Genomic DNA, 18,430 nt, shown 5'->3' with positions numbered 1-18,430 from the left:
CTCTTATAATAAAAACAAATTGAAGCGGTTTTCATTTTACAAAAGCGTCCTCTGAAATGTCATGGGGTCAAATTCTGGTGAAGGTAAAATATTTCACTCCTTAAAGTGTCATGAAGAGGTGATGGTGCAGTGACAAAAAGCATGTGTGGAAGTTTTCCAGCACAATAACGACAAACTTCACCGTTCATTTCATTTTGAAACCGTTCCACCAGCTCTGAAATCTGGCACAGACCAACACACGGCCCTCAGCGAACAATCCAGTGCCTTAGCACTCTCGGTTGATTTTGATATTCTTCTCTTTTTACATCACAGCAGGGAAAGAGGAACCGGACTTTTGGCATGCGAGTCAGTAACGTCTCAAGTTTTCCTTTTTTCATTCTCTGACAGGAAAGTTGTATTTTGCTGAATAAACCTCTGGGTGGCACCAAAACATCTCGTAAAAAACAAAGAAGCAGGGAGTAATGGCAGCAAAGTACTGGCACACTTTCGTGAAAACACAAACAGCATTTTTGTTCATTGTAAGTAATACAAGTTATCACAGTAATAACAGTTTGTTTACCTTTTAAAAGAAGAACAGAATCAGGAAAAAATGAAGCCCTGCTCCCTTTGGATATTGATGGCCTTTTCAGCAAAGGTTATCCGTTCAATCTTCAACCAAAAAGTGATTAAGAAACATATGTGTGGCGAAGGCAAGGGAAGGTTTAATGAGTTTGTATCTGGCCAGACAGGCTCCGAGGAGGTAACTTAGAAACAGAGATAGAGATCAGTAAATAACAGGCTGATATTTCTCTTTTCTCCCCCACCTTAGTGCTCATCTTATAAAGCTTAAAAGCTGCTCGCTCTGGATAAGGACACCTCAAATATTGCCTGTCACCATGGCGTTGCCCGTGGCAACTTGAGGGCCCGGCGGCAGAGGACAGCGCGCGTGAGCGTTTGAGAGCGGAGCGGTGGTTTGGGGCTCATGGTGTGCTTGAACGGTCTGCGGGGAAAACACACGGAGTGCAGATGCTGCTTGCGGCTCGCGGTGAGAACCGAGTGAAACTCGCAGGATGTGTTGTGACATTTTAATACAATGTAATTAATACAATGTCATTAAAATCTGCCTTTTATCTCCACTCATTCTAAAAATATAGAACTTCATTGAGCGGTAAAGAGGAGGATTTGTGTTATTGGATTCTGAGTGGGCGGTGACATAATTAAATGTATGCTCTATGCATGCTGTGTGTGTGTGTGTGTGTGTGTGTGTGTGTGTGCGTGCGCATATAATGTCCTGAGGTGCACTCTTTGCTTTTAATCAGAGAATACATTTAATACTGGTCGTGTCTGGAGATCAGGAGAGCAGAATGAACTACGGGACAATACATTTGAATTGTATTAACCAGGTGTGACGACTAAGTATTCATAAAAAAAGAGAACTAACAGGTATTTCATTATAAGGAGCAAACTTAAGCAAACTTAACTTACATACAAACTTAAACTCAAACTTCAACAACAGGGAATCCAACAATTATTCGCTCAGCATGCTACGCAGGAAAACTTTTTTCTAGGTTTTTTTAGCTTGATATGTGACTCCGACATTTGTACGCAGACAATGAGAACTATTTAATCCAAACACAGAACCCAACCGTAATGAAAATTGATTAAACTTCTAACGAATCTCTGTCCTGCGCTGCTATTTTAATTTGCTGCACTGGAGTCGAGGGCAAAGAAATAAAGTGGATGATGTGCTATTGGGGCTGTGAGGTGTACATGTGTGTGTGTGTGTAGGTGTGTGTGTGTGTGTGTGTGTGTGTGTGTGTGTGTGTGTGTGTGTGTGTGTGTGTGTGTGTGTGTGTGTGTGTGTGTGTGTGTGTGTGTGTGTGTGTGTGTGTGTGTGTGGTGGGGTGGGGGACCATTACCTGAGCCTGGGATCCATTCAGCATCAGATAATAGACCTTGCTGAGGATGCTCTGCTGCAGCTGGTCCCAAGAGACGCTCCTGTCCTCGCGCATGAGGAATGGAGGTCCAAACCTGAGAGAGGAGAGGAGAGGAGAGGAGAGGAGAGGAGAGGAGAGGAGAGGAGAGGGACAGAAAATGAAAAAGATTGGTAAACTCGGTAAGTCATCCACACTAAAAAAACAAACAAATTCATTTCAATGAAATTTGTTCCGGTGTAAAATTGTGTCATCGCCACATCTGTCGAGCTGTCAGGAGTCAAGTGCATCAAGGCTCCGGAACTGACAGCTTGAAGGGACATCATGCGGGGTCAGGGGCAAAATATATGGGAGAAAACCAGTCTGTATATCATCAATGCATCGATGCTTCGCAATGGGTTCTCTGTCTCTGGGTTAGCTCGAGGCTGACTGCACAGCAGTGGCTTTACCAGAGGCTTCAGGATACTCTCACAGGTTATATAGACATACATGGCTGAAGATGAAAGTTAAGAGGTTCACGCACGTACACAACAAACACACACTTAATTGGGAGTTTATTGCTGCAGGTACACCTAGCTCAAACTAACGCAGTAGAAAAAAACAACATCCCTGCAATAGATCCCATCTTCTTGAAGGTTAGAATGTTTTAGAGAGGCGTCGATTCAACGTTACGGTCATCATGGAGGCTGTAGATTGTGGTGCTGTTGCTTGTTGTTTCTCAAAAATTGCAAGAGTTTGGCAAGACCCACGAGTTTCAGTTTAGGGAAATCTAAGAGCTAAAACATACGATGATATTTCCTGTTTCAACATGACAACGGCCCCGCGCACAGAGCAAATAAAAAAATGTATTCGACCACTCGGAGATTGTGAACCGCACTCTGGAGCGAATCCTTGCAGCCAGGTCACCAGCATCTTGTGGAAAGCTGGAAAGCCATCGCAGAAGAGCGGTGAAGTTGTGCTATTCACGTGTCCACGTATACGTGTGTGTCTAAACACTTTTGGCCATGTTTAGAGCCAGTTTCTGATCCTATAGTGTAAGTGCAACCGACACTGAATTTATGATGGATGGATACAGAACAAAGAGAGACCCGGGTGTTTACTACCATATACCCGTGAGTCATGTGGACAAATGAGTCCTCAAATGTCACATTCTGACATTATTAGGCCTTTCATAGGAACGCCTGTTGTCGGACATGAGGACTGAAACTGGATGACAATAGGTTTATTGATCCCATGAGCCATCCTTACGATCTCAGAGCACTAATAATGGTGACGGGGATATATTTTCAAAGCGCCTTCGTATCAGAGGATTACCGTTCGAATGCTACTACAATCTCCACCCGGCACTCTGATGGACACAGACTACCCTCGGTCAAACGCACACTCCCGTTAGAATGATGCTCTGTGTTACAAAGCACACAACGTCTCCTAATGGGTTCAGGAAGAAAACATGACAGTCACTTACATTTACTGCACTTGACCTCAGAGCGAAAGGTCTCCAGCGAGTGAATCCGCGCCAAAACTAAACAAATTCACTCTCGAAGCAAAAATGAAATTCTTGCTCGGAATAATCAAACGTCGGTCGCTGTGATTTTGAAATGTTTTCACGTCTCTTTTTAGAACTCACGAGACGCTGAAGTAGCAAAGTAATCACGCATCCACTTGGATTGACTGCATGTATTGCTCAATTCTAACCGGAATCCAAAAACGTGCTGTCTTATTAGAGTGTGGATGCTTTTTTTGTATTTGTGATGTTGCCTGCAGTGACAACTTCATCGCTGAGGAAGTAGACATGATCAGAGCATTTCTTCTCTGATTCACAAAGCCATTCAGCGCCTGTGGGTCATTTATCTCTAAACAGTACAACACAGCTCACCTGTGGGCGGCGAACATAAAGCGGACATCCAGCCGCAGCTGCTCCCCACAGTTTGTTTGCCCTAACCGTGTTTCTGTTGTACATCAGACGCATTCTAGGTGCCGAGTAACCTAATAAAGCTGCGTACCCTTGTTGGGGAAACATATGGCAGCCGATAAAAGCTAACTTTCACAGGTTAAGTGCTTCAATTTGAGCTGCGGTGCTGGAATCGGTCTCAGGTTTCTATCTTGTCAACTGGATGGGAGCTCAAGCTGCACAAGCTAAATAAAACCGGCCCCATCTGTGGCATTCATGCAATAAACTTACGGGTCGAAGCCGAAACAGAAGTTGGATGTTGACACGGAGGCAGCACTGGATGATGAAAGTGGGAGAGAATAACTTAGGTATTCTATTGAAGACTGTAGACACAGTGGAGCAGGAGAAACGATGTCTCTACAGCTCTACTTTAACAAGCTATAAAAAAAAACTGTCTCACAAATGTGAGATGGCGTCCTCGAACACAATCTCATGAAATAGATATGAGTTAACGGACTCTGCTACTGTGTGCTCAACAAAACCAATTTTACAAGATGAAGCCCTAACTCTACAGCTGTGTGCGTGATATCAGGTCAATATGAGGTACCATTACCGCCTCATGGTTGTATGCCTCTGCCATTTACTTTGTATAGGAAGCAAACGTGTCACAGTGACGTCACCCATTGGGTTGTGGACTGCAGTTGTAGAGCCTTGAGTTTGACTGTTTTGGACGTCGCCATCTTGGATTTTGGTCGTCGCCATCTTGGTTTTTTGCAACCAGAAGTGACACGAGAGGGTGGAGCTAAAGACAACCGAACGCGGAATGAGAGATTTCTAGTGGACCAAAATGTTACAATTAACTAGGGATGTTCCAAACCAGAATCGGTTCTGAATGAGTAAAAACCCAGAGTGTTGATCAGACACGGAGTTAACAATTCTGCTATCGGTACTTTAAAAGTTAAGGGGCGGAGTTGTGCTTTACTCTCACACAAACACCGACTCAGTACAGCATGAGACACGCGTCATGGCAGAGAGAACAAAAAGATCCAAAGTATGGCTACATTTGACTTCAGTAGATGCTAAAAACTCTCGTCACAAATGCAATAAAACCCTCAAAAGCAAGTGAGGAAACACCAGCAATTTGGCAGAACAGAAATCTGCAGAAATGCAGTTTTCCACTGTTTGGCGAGCAGCCGTCCATCCTCGTCCACTCCAGGTAACGCTAGCGATGCCATACGGGGTTTGCTGATAAGAATAGAATAATAAATGAAAGCCAAATCGCTCAGCTATTTGTTTAGTTGCGACTGTATTGTAAAGATTTTGGAACTTCTTGTATCGCTGCTCAAGAATTTGTTTACATAGAAGACTAATCTACCAATGTCGACTCTTTTCTTAATCAATTGTCTTTTTTCCTCATACAATAATCACAAAGAACCGATAAGAGTATCGATTAGGAACCGAACCGATAAGCAGAATCAATAGGAGTACTAGTTTTGCTAAAAACATAACGATATCCATCCTTACATTTAACGTTCATGAATTAAAAACACACTGTGAAACGTTTTAAGTTCTAAGACGAACACACGGACAACTCTGTGGTAGTGACCTGTCAATCACAAGGTAGCCCCGCCCTAAAGCATACTCAGCTTTATGGTCATTTACTACATGAACATCATGCTGTGTTGAAGAAGACTTAAAACCACCGATTGAGACCGTAAACTCATGTTTACTGAAACAAAAATATAAATCAAGTGAGAAGTTCTGTCAGGCCCCTGATGGCCAGTAATGAGAATGGAAGTTTAAGGCACTTCTGAATGAGTTGATTGGAGGTTCAGTTCATCCCCGAGTACAAGGGGACGTTTATGCCAAATTTGAAGACATTCATTCCTGAGACATCGGGTAAACGAGGATGGACGGACAACTCGAAAACGTAACGCCATACAACAACTTGGACATCGATCAGCCTGCAGCTCACCTGACGGCCTGCGGGCCAGATCCTGCTGTGTTGCAGATGACGAGGAGGACCTTGCTGGAGCCGCCCTGGTTCAGGTATTCAGAGGAGAGCGTGCCAGACGGAGGTAACCTCTGACCGTCGGGTCCAGCCGTGGAGGTGTAGGGGGAGGAGGGGAGGCTGTGGTGATACCCTGTGCAGAACAGAGGAGGGCAGAACAGACTGTTTCATAAAAGCTGGAGAAGAAGAAAGCAGAAGAAGAAGCAGCAATATCTCTAACATGAAGGTGGACATGTCGGAGGAAATAAAAGGGTAAAGAATATAAAGCTGATTTGATTTGAGTTTGACAGGAGACAGCTTGTCTGTGAGTACCTGGAGTCCAGATCATTAAACCGTGTGATCAGAATAAATCCCTGGAATAATCACCGGCTTTCTTTCACAAACGGACTCGAGAGAAACTCAGGCAGGCATTAGTTATGCGCAGGTTGGATTACTGCAATCCTCTGTTTATAATATCCAGAACTCAGCTGCACAAGTTCTGACCGGGACAAAAAGATCAAACCAAATATCTGCAGTCCTTCAAAACCATTGTCAGTTACCTGTTGCTCTCTGACTACAATTCAAAATCCTCCTTTTGGTTTACAAAAAGAACTGGCATGTCTGGCTCTTCAGCACATCTCACACATGAAGTCAGTCTGTGGCCGTATTCAGATGGCCAACTCAAATCTGTTTTTTTGGCATATCCACATTGTATCCAGATTGATTTTTAAAAAGTCTGAACAGCAGAAAAACATTATTGCAAATTGGATCCAAACCCAATTTAGAGGCGGTTTGAAATGTGATCGGATTTCTACAGATGCACCTCAGTCCGAACGAACGCTCCGGCCACTCAAATCAGGTTTCACAGTGGGAGTGCTGGGCAGAATCCATGCACGCGGGACTTTGCTCTCACTTTCTGCTGCTTTCCCCTAACATCGTAGTTACTATGTCGTTAGGTTGGTGATGTCTGGACAATACAACTCTGATCTTATCACTTGCAAATAACAGTGCAATCCAAACTAAAAACCTTCCTTTTCACTTTCTTAAATGAAACCATTGTATCTGTACAGTATGCTTGTTTGTGTGTATGTATGTATTTTTAGATGTATCTAGGTATATACGGATGTCTCTTCTTTTTTCGTTGTTTTCTTGTTATGTAAAGCACTCTGAGCTGCTTCTTTATACGGCTCTGTGAAAATAAACCTGAATTGAAGGGAATACTCTATCCAGCTTGGAGGCGGGACTGAAACGGACCGCCCCAGTTGCCAAAACACCTTTGGGTGCCAGAATGAGAAACCGCTCTGCAGGGAGCAACGTCTAATGTGACACGTTTACACTGAAAACATCTTCAGAACATTTACATTAATATTGAATTGCTCTTTGATTCTTATTTACCCCGAGGAGCTGTAAGATGAATTACATCTGCTACACCACACACACACACACACTCTCTCTCTCTCTCTCTCTCTCTCTCTCTCTCTCTCTCTCTCTCTCTCTCTCTCTCTCTCTCTCTCTCTCTCTCTCTCTCTCTCTCTCTCTCTCTCTCTCTCTCTCTCTCTCTCTCTCTCTCTCTCTCTCTCTCTCACACAGAGATTAATAGTGGGTAATAGCTGAGGGGATACAGCAGGCCCAACCTCTCGTCTCCCAGCAAACATAAACTTTGACATTATCAGAGGCTATAATTAAACAATGCTTGTGCGAACTCCGCTGAGCAATTAATCGCTGCCACTTTCCAACATCACACATAGAACAAACCTGAACACAGACACAGGAGAGCCAGTGTGAATAGATGTAAAGCTCAGATGGTACGCCTTAACAGAAGAAAAAAAAGCCTTGTGTGAAAGCATTTCTTTTTCGGACATAAAACATTTTCAGCTAACTGGAATTTCATTAAATAGATACAAATTTTGATTTAAAAAGTACTAATATATGAATACAAAAATAAAAGTGCTGACTGTCAGAAAAGTGAAAAAAGAAGCTTTTGACTGTTTGTGTCAGCTGCTACTAAATCACTCAGCGTTGTTTTTCTTTCAGACGGGAGAAACTCGATGTGAGATTTTAGGCATATTGGATGCCCTTTGGACGGCCAATTCATCTCCTCACGCTCTGTCTGTCACCCCTCCCTCCATACTCTCCATCACCGTCACCGCTCACTTTGTCACTTGGGAGGTTGAAAAGTAAAAGACTATATGAGTATTTAGTTTCGACCCAAACTGTAGAGCATGACTACCCAACCATTAACCCTCCAATTCATTTATGTTTTACAAATGTTGCTAATTCTTGCTGTAATCCTGAATGACTTCCTTTCTTATTTGCTCCTCAGCAACTACTAAAGTATTTCAAGTACCGTATTGCAAAGTGTTACTAAAACATTTTAAAAAATGACATGGAACTTCTGGTAAATAGTGGGAGGAGCAGAAAGGTCGCAACCCCTGAAGAAGAGAATAATATTCTGCATATAATAATACAACCCTGACTCCTTGAAATAACATTTGTATATGAATGTGGTTTGATGGTTACGCTTTGAAAGGATAGTAATTGCTAACAGATTAACAGGATTATGCTCAACATAATGATTGAGGTTTAGGGAAGAATGCTGGTTCAGTTAAATGTTAAAGGTGTAATCTGTAGCCAGGAGTCACAGGAGCAGCGCTGGGTCCAGCATGTGTAGCGGTGGCAAAAGAAGGTTTGCTGATCCAAGATCATCAGTAGGGGAATTTCAATATCGCGCGGTACACACAACATGGGCTGAAACGTGAAGGTTTTAAGGGTTTCAGCAGCAGTTTAAGCTTTTTTTCGTTCGGCAATTTTGCCGTCGCCATCGTGGAATACGGCCATCGCCATCTTGGCTATTTTGCAACCGACAAACGGAAGTTACCAAATTTGGAATGCGGAGGAGTGATTTAGTGGCGCCGGATACAGCTCTGGTAGCGGCAGCAAACTGTCAATCACAGTAAGCCCGCCCCAAAGCATACTCCGCTTTTTGACCAAATGGACTATAATTTACGAAATGAACATCATGCTGTATTGAAGAAGACTTGAAAATAGCGATTGGGACCAAAAACCCATGTTTACAATGTTTACTGAGGTAACAAATCAAGTGGGGTCATTTTCTCATAGACTTCTATACATTCGGACTTCTTTTTGCAACCGGAGGAGTCGCCCCCTGATGGTCAGTAGAGAGAATGCAAGTTTTAAGACACTTCGGCATCAGCGTCACTCAGCAGAACCGGAGGTTGCCGCTTGGGTGAAATACTGCTGCCTATTTGTTTGTAGCATGTGGCTAGATCTAACACACTGCACCTTTAAGTGCCAAAACAGAATCCTAAAAATCAGTAAGCATTAGTTGCTATATGCTGATAAGACGAAAATTGATTAAAAACTTTGCAGATACATTTGCAACTCGACAAATACGCATGTTCACCAACGATGTTTCCTCATGTAGAATACACATGGAATATCCAGGATACAGGGTTGAATAACATTAAAACAGACGTATTTTAACAGCACTTGTATTTCAGTGGCTGGTTTTCAAAACCACAAAAGGAATATGCCGTGCATGGCAAGGAGAGCGGTTTTGCCCCCACACGTCCCGGGGTCTCATTCTCACCTCCTCCGCCCTTCCTCCAGGAGACGGACAGAGGAACCGCCACAGACGGAGGGAGGTGTTAGCTGGGTGGAAGAAAAGACGGAGGGAGTAGAGATCAGCAGGGAAAAAAGGGAGCAAATATAACTTTTAGAGAGATGGCCAGATCACTTCTTTTTATGCCGTCTGTAAGGATTGCCGATCGTCGATAGAGATCGTTTTTGTTGTAGCAGCTGGTAAAGGCCTACGAGGCTCCAGATTATGTTTCTCACCAATGTCCAGAAACGTAATTTAAACCGATTAGGAAATCAAAGATTGTGTTCTTATTGATCACAATTTAATTTAGTTTCTATGTATCTTAAGCTGCTAAGAGCAAGTGTAGGAAAGTTTAAACAGGTCATAATCCCCTCTCGAAAGCTTCTCCTTCAAACAGCTGTATCCATTCAAGTTTCCCGCGAACATTACATTTGAACACGTCATGATTTACTTTCGCCCCAATGCTCATTTTTACTGAGTAGAGCTCCGTACTGATCACTGATCAGCTAGTCCGATACACTACTAACTCTTACATCTACAGTAGTTGTTCACACAGACACATGCAGTGTTTTCTATCTAACATACTCGACTTTTTGCGAATCAAGGACCCCCTCGACTCCACACACAGAATAACTTGGGAGAAAGTATTTACTGAGTGTCGGTAAGACACCAGTGGTTCAGTACGACTTGAGCGAACAGTGGGTGCTAAAAAGAAAATTCCAGCAGTGTCAGTTAAAACGTGTCCTCAAACCTAAAAGGAAATGAGCAAAAACTACAAATACGACCAAACTACTTATCATTGTGATACTACACTATTTGGTAAGCTTAAGGAAAAGATCAGTTAAATAATGACAAAACAATGTTTGAAATGTAACGTAGTTACGTATGTTACTTTAAATAATTCTTAATACTACGCCACTTGACTTCCACCTTTGCTCCCGTCACTATTACTACCACTAGAGCTCGCCGACACGCAACAAATATAAACACGGGTCTTAATAGGCTTTGTCGTACGGACTTTGAGCTCATTTCTAACTGCATCAGTAAGAAATGAGCTCTTTATGGTCCCATTACTGTTTTCAGCCGTAATTTAAGTAGACAATCACATTTTGCTGTTGCACCAGAGGCAAAAGTCTTTCAACAATGATCTTATTTTCCCCCAAACGGCTCGGTTTGTTCATTACTGATGTGTAAAAAAAAATAGCACGGAGTTGTGTAACACAGAACAAGCAAAAAAAAACCAACAAGAGAGGATTTCGGCCACATCCTGACTGGAACTGACATCTCTCCCAGGTGGTTCAGGACCAAATGAGCGACCCCTGACAGTGCAATCCACACACCTGGCTAAAAATACCAACGCGGGGACCGTTGGGTTTAAGGGGCAGCAAGCAGCCATCTGACCACAAGTGCCCCCGTTGAGAGCGAAGCACCTGAGCTTTCTGCCAACAGCAACAACAGATTAGGGAGGAACTCAAATACACCTGATGCCGCCCTCCTACTTCTTCCCTTCTCTTTCTTCTTCTGCCGTCCCTCAACTACACAAAGTTTATCTTGGTATTTTGCACTTCGTGACATGTTTCAAATATTAGTCGGTCAACAGTCCACGACACAGTGCTGCAAATGTGTGTTAAACGTCTCTGTGAATAAATAAGATATAAAACGGTAGACGTGCTGGATTGTAGCTTTGTTTCAGGAGATAAGTCAGCCAAAAGGTTTTAGATTCTAGTCTTCAACCGAGACGACGACGACAAAATGATAGAAAACAGAAAGGGGCTCTCTGGTCAACACAACCGTAAACCGACTGGTTCACTTGAACACAATTAAGCTGTCTTGCCAATTACGCCGTAGGTTTAGTTTTGACAGGCCTGTGGGCAGAGGAAGCTTTCAAGCGCAGACACTGATGCGTGGTTTGCGTTGTTGTTCTTCACGAGGCAGCCGAGCCGTCGCTGTTATTTCCCCCGATGATTTGAGAACACGTTCCAGAGGCACCGAGTGTGGGCGCTTTTTCCGGGTTATTTTAAATGATGAATCCTACCTGAGGGGGGGGAGAGTTCCCCTGTGAATGTCTGACATATTTTTGCTTTTCTGCACTGAGTTCGCTTTGGGCAACCTGTAATTGCCTTAATGGAACCGCACGGAGTGTGTACTTTGCAAAAGGCTTCATTTGCATGTGTAATGAGTTTTGTCTTCAACTTCAAGAGCACACACATTTAATGTCCTTTGTGCTTCCCAAAGCCATGCTTCCTGCTGACAACACACGAGCACTGCTTTTTATGAGCCAAAAAAGGACATCAGGTGATCAGAAACACGACCCCGAATGAATGACGATGTTATTCTGTAATGGCTGAATGTGTAAACAAGCAACCGCTTACACAGATTTGCTACATTAACTTAAAAAAGTTCATAAGTTAAATTCAAGATAAATTCAGTAGCTCAGCTGTCTGTCAAATACGTGGACAGCATCTTTTCCATCATTTCCATTCAGCACTGCTCTATGAATAAAGCCAGAACCCCCCCCCCCCCCCCCCCGCCCCCAATAATTCATTGCATGAATTCTATGATCTCGCTAATTGTCCCGGTATTGTGACAAGAATCATCGTAAGTGATCCGTCTGTTATGCCGACCACATAAATGACGACAGCGAGTGTGTTCACTCGCGCAGACGTAAAAGAGGCTGAGTGAAGGATGCAGCGGCCCCGATTAACACGCCTCAGAGTATTCCCAGACCCTCTGCACCTGCACGCAGCCCCCAGTGGGTTGATGGGGACGACACGGTGGCTTACCCTCGGCCTCGCAGTTCCTCGAGACGGGACCTGAACACTCAAGAACGCTGATTGTGGAGCCACGGTGGACGGTAAAGTGTGTGTACGTGAGGCGACGCGGAGGGAATGAAAGAAAGAATTCAATAGCTGCATCTAATCTCAGACTGCTGTCAATCCCTGACAGATCCCTTTATCTCCATTAAGAAATGTCTACCTTTCCCTGGGAATCCTCTCTTTTTAAACATAAAAACACACACACACACATTTAGTCTTTCTCTCTCTGTGCAGGCAGCTCCCACAAACCACTCCTCTCAAATCTTGATTGACTTTCCTATTATCGCGGAGACCTTAACTTTTTAACTCCAATGGCACCAAGTGAGCGTCACACAAAGTTAGGACGCTTTGCTTCCCTGAGCTACTATGCAGCATTTTTCTTCTTCTTCTTTTTGTGCAGCGTTATGACTCCATTTATGTGCAAATATCCTGGATTGTTGGGGGTGAAACTGGATGCTACCGTGGCGCTTTGGGACCTAATTGATTTTGCAGCGTTTCTCATCATGAGACCTCCTGCTGCCATTCCGTCTAAACGCGAAAACCTCATTATTGTACCTGGGAGCGGCGTTGATTCAATATCCTCCAACAGTTCACTGATAAAGTCGGGGAAATCCAGCTCCCACACGCTGAAACACACACTGCATGCAATAAACCCTCTCCAGCACAACTGCCTGCAAAGCACAGTTGCTTCACTCGGCCGTGAGGTTTACTTTACATGGCCAATCATTCATTGGTCCATATCAACCCCCCCCCCAGAAAATGTCAACACATCTCCAACATTGTGTGGTTACCTTATTGCAGCTGAGAGAACCATTAATATAAATATCATATCTCCTATGTCAGCGGGCCTGTGTGAAAACACTCATTAAAAGAATCCGGCCTCGGTCCATGAGTTTGCAGCAATTAGGAACCAATTTTAAAAAAAACTATAATTTTATTGGAAAAATCCTCTCTCTACAACTCCTCAAAGGGTTGAGACAACTGTGAATAGAAGGACCGGTCACGGTAATTAATCATCATTTCAAAATGATTGTTTCTGCCTCTTAAAGTAACATCACTCACACGTGAATACGCCGAACAAACTCGCATCTCTTTCAGTAAAAAAACAAACTGAGACTCCTCGGGAAGTTTTTCATTAGACTGTTTTTTCCCTACAGTCATCCATCACGGCAGCAGTAGGCTGCACAAACAAACTTCCATGATGGACAGCATCAATGCCATAGCTGAAGGGCTGTTTAGTCTGAGGAAGAGAACCTCTGCACTGCCTGACATACGTGATGAGGACCAAATCAAACAACTAGTCCCTACAATACACACACAGACACACACACACTTGTGTGTCATTATGTACTGTACTGTTTTATATATTTACAGAGTGACTACACTGTTGGCAAGTCTGGAGAGGAATCTTACATAAATAACCTCGGTAACCATAGGATCACTTTTACTGCTTTAAACCAATATGGCTTATTGTAGTTTAGACTCTTTTAAATTCAGTTGTAATAGTTTAGAAAACAATGGTGTTTTATTCTCCAAGTTGTCAAAATTGGTGTGTTGACAAATTATGAAACAGTCTTTATAAACTTGAAACACCTCAAATAAATCCCATCGAGATATGGGGGGAAACGTGTACTTTCCGGTTATGCGCACACCTTAAAATGTAAACATGCTCAGCGTAAAAATGTTCCCCGTGTCACTTTGTCTGCCGTCCGTCAGCTTTTATCGCCACCGTGGTTCTCAGCTGTAACGATTGTGCAACTTCACATGCAACATTCCACAAAACGTGACATAAATCTCACTGAATGAAGTTGTGATATCCTGGAATCTGGTCTGTTGTGACCTCGTGAATTAATCCGAGGTAAGGACCATTCATCCTTTTCCTCAGATCGCTCGTGAGAACGGCAGACGTGTGTGTGTGTGTGTGTGTGTGTGAGCGCTGTGAAAGGCTTCCTCTTGAGGGCCATGTATTTATGAGACTCCCCGGTGTAACTCTAATGGATTCATTACCCGTGCTTGTTTTTACTCATGCACGTGTGTTTCTGTCTGTGACTGCGGGTGAAATCAAACCGGATGTGACACTGTTTTTAACTGTGTGAAGGCACAACACAAACGCCTCCCGTTGAGTGAAGAGTCTTCATTTTTCATGAGCACTTTGAGCACATGTGTGAATTATTGATGTCCCCTCCCTCACGATTGAATTAATATGTCTCAGTTAAGCGCCCTTTCAGACGTGAACATTGATGTGTTAAAGTAATCGCATGATAAAAGACCTACAGCTCTCTTTTCCTCCTAAGCGTGGCGGATACTTAGCCGGAGAACAGGAGCGAGTGGAGAGTAATGCCATCAAGAGGAAAGATAAAACATCTTTTACCTCCAAAGCTTGACTGCCATCCATCCCACAGCGAGAGGGAGGGGGGACGCGATGCTCCTTGCTTCATTAACTGCACCAGAAGTTGTCTAAGCACCTGTAACCTGATATACATTTTCCTCATAAACTTCACAACTCATTCGATATGCATGTGCCAAAGCCGCTGCTTAGAACTAAAGAAACATCAATTCAGAATGTTATTTTCCGCTTCACCTGCAGGCGTCACAATAAGGTTATTACTTTGATTAAAACTGGCTCATCCGGAGCATTTCCTTCCTTAAGTGGTTAGACATACATTTTTAAAAGACTTTTTAAATTGGAATGCTATTCAATACTTTTTTTTACGATCATACCGTCCAAAGAATGAAAGACGGATGAAAAGCCAGTACTTTTCAGTACTGTCCAGCTGTATATAACAATGAAATCCTCCTAATTGAATTGATTAAATGCAACCTGGACTCCGCAGAAAACGGCTAGATTGATTAACTATCCTGGAAAATGGAAACATTTTGCAGAACACCTCTTAAACATCCATATATATCCTAAAAGTTATCGTCCGTGTTGGCACAAATGACACATCCAAGCAGCAGGCAGACGTTCTTAAACACACCTTTACAACAAACTTGAAGCTATGAAAAAAAATGGATTTAAAAGGATGCAAAAAATAACTACACCCATGGCGCATGTGCACTTTCAGCAAACATTTTTCGTGCACAAATTGATCTTCGCCCCCCCCCCCCCCCCCCCGTGTCCTCGCCTTCCCCTCTGGTCTGTGCCACTGGCTCCCTCTACTGCCCAACTTACATTCACAACAGCCCAGAGAGTGATATTTAGCCCACATAGACTCTACTGTAGCATGCACAAATTATTCCAATATGGCTGGAGCCACAATTCTGACTAATGATACGGCCGACAGAGGTGTCGTTTCTGATAGTGTGATCACCATCAAGGTTAACTTACCTGTCAGAGTGGCCCTACTGAACGTGAGTTCATTATCTGATCAATAATTTACGTGTCGAGACGTTATTTCGTCCAATAAACTATGTACGTCTTCTTTTGTCACAGAAACTTGGCTGAACATAGATATTATTCCATTAACAGAAGCTTTCTTAGTGAACTTTCTGAGCTCCTATCTGTTGTCATGTGACATATGACATATGTACGACGGGCTTTTCATTTCAGGTAATTTTAAAAGTATCAACAACAAATAGTATCTTCACGCCTACCTGGTTAACAATTCAATTCCACCTCCCCCGGTCTGTAACTCAGGTTTTTTGTTATTAATGTATTGTTGATGTATTTAGATATTAAGGCCATAACAATTGGTTTTAACACCGATGATTTAAACATGATGAATTAATTCTGAACATTTACTGAGTGAAGTGCATTATCTCAAAGGGGCTCAGTTAGCCTTTTTGCTTTATAAAGCAGAAAGTGAGTGTGTTTGTGTGTCATTACACTGTCAACAGTGCATTCGGCAGTATGCATGAGACTGTATCACACTCGGCAAATCATTTATTCAGACAACAAAGCCCAACACGGATCCTTGAGTTCACTGGTTTCCAGCCTGAACTGACATTTACTTCCCCTTTATGTAAAAAGTACTGTATCCAGTCTGTTACTCATCTATGCGATTTATATTTTGACCACAGTCTTTTATGAGGAACTGTATGTTTTGGAAATAAATATACATGCAATCGACTCCAAAGCTGCTGACCACTTATCAACAACTCTGACATCTGCTGTTTTCTTCTCGATGGCTCTTACGAGTCCAAACTCTGATAACTCCTCAGAGTTTTAGTTAAATGAATAATTAGCAGGAGCTCATCCAGGTGAGACGATCCTCATACTTACTTACACAGTCATTCAGAAGTTAATATGTTTGGGGGAAATCATGCATAAAGAAACAGAATGAAAGGAGGAATACAAAGTTCATTGCAGACAATGACCCTCTCCTCACCAAAGTAAAAAGCCTGCCTGTGAAGAATATCCACTGAAAGTGAAAAAACTGTGAATCAGTGTAAATAAAAGCTCACCAGGAGGACTACGAGAGGCTGAAAAAGAGAAAATTGGAAATGTGGAAAAAAAGAAATGAGAGAAGTCAGAGTGGTGCATGTTTTTGATGGACATCCTGTTGCCGTGGTTACCTGAGTGCGGCGCGGAGCCTCCGCGACTGTAGAGGGGAGGAGCCTGAAAGGCGTAGATGACGTCGCTGTCAGCGACTGCTGTCAGGTCATCATCATCTGAAAAGGAACGCTGGAAACCCGTGGAGTACAACTCTGAAAGGATGACCTGTGAGAGAGAAAAAAATACATCAAGACACCAATTCAAAAGAGCAACATCTGCAAAGGGAATAATATTAAAGGACACGTTTCTTTTATCTATCAGAGAAGTGTGTTTCATGTTTAAGTCAGAGATCCCCTGACAGTCAATCAGAACATTTGTATTAAGTGAGGAGACCGATGGAATTCACACTGATGAATATTTTGTGATTGTAAGTATTTAAAATGCAGACAGAGAAGGCTGCTTTTCTCAATACTCAATTGTGATTGGATGGCAGATGTCCTGTTAAATGATGCTTAAGTGCAGAATATGTGTGAAAGGATTATTAAAATGCAGGTAAACAAAGCAACTGCTCTTACTTAGTTAACTCACACTGTTGAAACATGAACGAGCCATGGGCTTGATTGACTTAAATCAAACCTATGATAATGTCACAGACTGTGGCCAGTATGACTCAGTGTGTGTGTGTGTGTGTGTGTGTGTGTGTGTGTGTTTGTTTGGCGGGCCTCACCCGTTTTAATATTAAGTGCAAACCCTACCTACCTGTGTTTAGGTGTATGCTGGCAGGAATACAAGGAAAAACCAATACGTACGAGTGACAAAGGTGTAAATGTTCCCACTCTAACTAATGCAACAAAACAAACAGAAGAGTGTGGGAGATGTTCATTATTAATAAAACATTAATGTCCAGACACAGTCCTGAGAAGCAGTCTAATCAGTATGTGAAAGCGCCTGTGTGGGTAGACCATGGGACTGTGGGTAGGAGCTTAACAAGAAAATCTCACCCTGTGAACTGAAATAAATGTCCTCATCGGGAAGCCAGTGAAGTTGCAACAAAAAACTACACACAAAAACAGGGCAAAAAGATAAAAGGTAGAAGCTAAAGCCTAAAGATCCCAGTGTTAAAGTGAACCACCGCGTCGATTGGCGGTCGAGACACGGGTCAATACAATTAAGGAACAGCACTGTTCCTGTAAAGCCGTGTAGGTCTTTATTTACTGTTACTGTCAGCCAAAGCTACACGTGCACATTCATTATACCTTCAGCAGCTAGCGTAGCATAGAGGTGCTAACGCTACAAACGTTATGTTTTAGAAACGTATATTTACTTCCATCCTCTCCGGGTCACAAGTTCAGAAGTAACATAACGTTAAACCATGACGAGCTCCAAATCCACAAAACCAGCCTGAAAATGAAGAAAGTATGAAATGATTGCACGAGAGTCTATGGAGCCGAGCCGGATGGTTGTCGGACCTCAACAGGGAATTTTGAATTGTACAAGAATGAGCAAAGCTTCCATTTACATTGTGTTTTTTGTAACTGTCCTTAAAAAGAAACTCGCAACTAATTCATGCTCCGTTAGCTGATGTAAGAAGAAGTCTTAAATCAGAAGAGCATTGGTGCATCAACACTGACACAAAGAAGAATTAAAATTCCAGCCAAAACCATGGCAGACAATGAGAACCAAAGGGTGACATAAAGAAAATCCCTCAGCTAGGAACACTATTACTCCAGACACTTTCCATACAGTGTATTTTGGAAGAGATT

At 42.8% G+C, this 18,430-nt stretch overlaps 1 protein-coding gene across 1 annotated transcript in view; it reads right to left on the bottom strand.

The window, feature by feature from the left end:
• The window catches only part of usp43a (ubiquitin specific peptidase 43a), a 105,411-nt gene that overhangs the window by 31,975 nt on the left and 55,006 nt on the right, over window positions 1-18,430 (bottom strand). The window contains exons 6-8 of the mRNA XM_079159432.1: window positions 16,748-16,892; window positions 5,780-5,948; window positions 1,899-2,010 (exon numbers count right to left, since the gene is read on the bottom strand). Of these exons, the coding sequence (XP_079015558.1) occupies window positions 1,899-2,010; window positions 5,780-5,948; window positions 16,748-16,892 (426 nt within the window). The remainder of the gene's footprint in view (window positions 1-1,898; window positions 2,011-5,779; window positions 5,949-16,747; window positions 16,893-18,430) is intronic.

This window comes from Pholis gunnellus (assembly GCF_910591455.1).
Source record: "Pholis gunnellus genome assembly, chromosome: 5".
Classification (NCBI taxonomy): Eukaryota; Metazoa; Chordata; class Actinopteri; order Perciformes; family Pholidae; genus Pholis; species Pholis gunnellus.
Note: the sequence above shows the minus strand (reverse complement) of the source record. Positions and strands in the feature narration are given on the sequence as shown.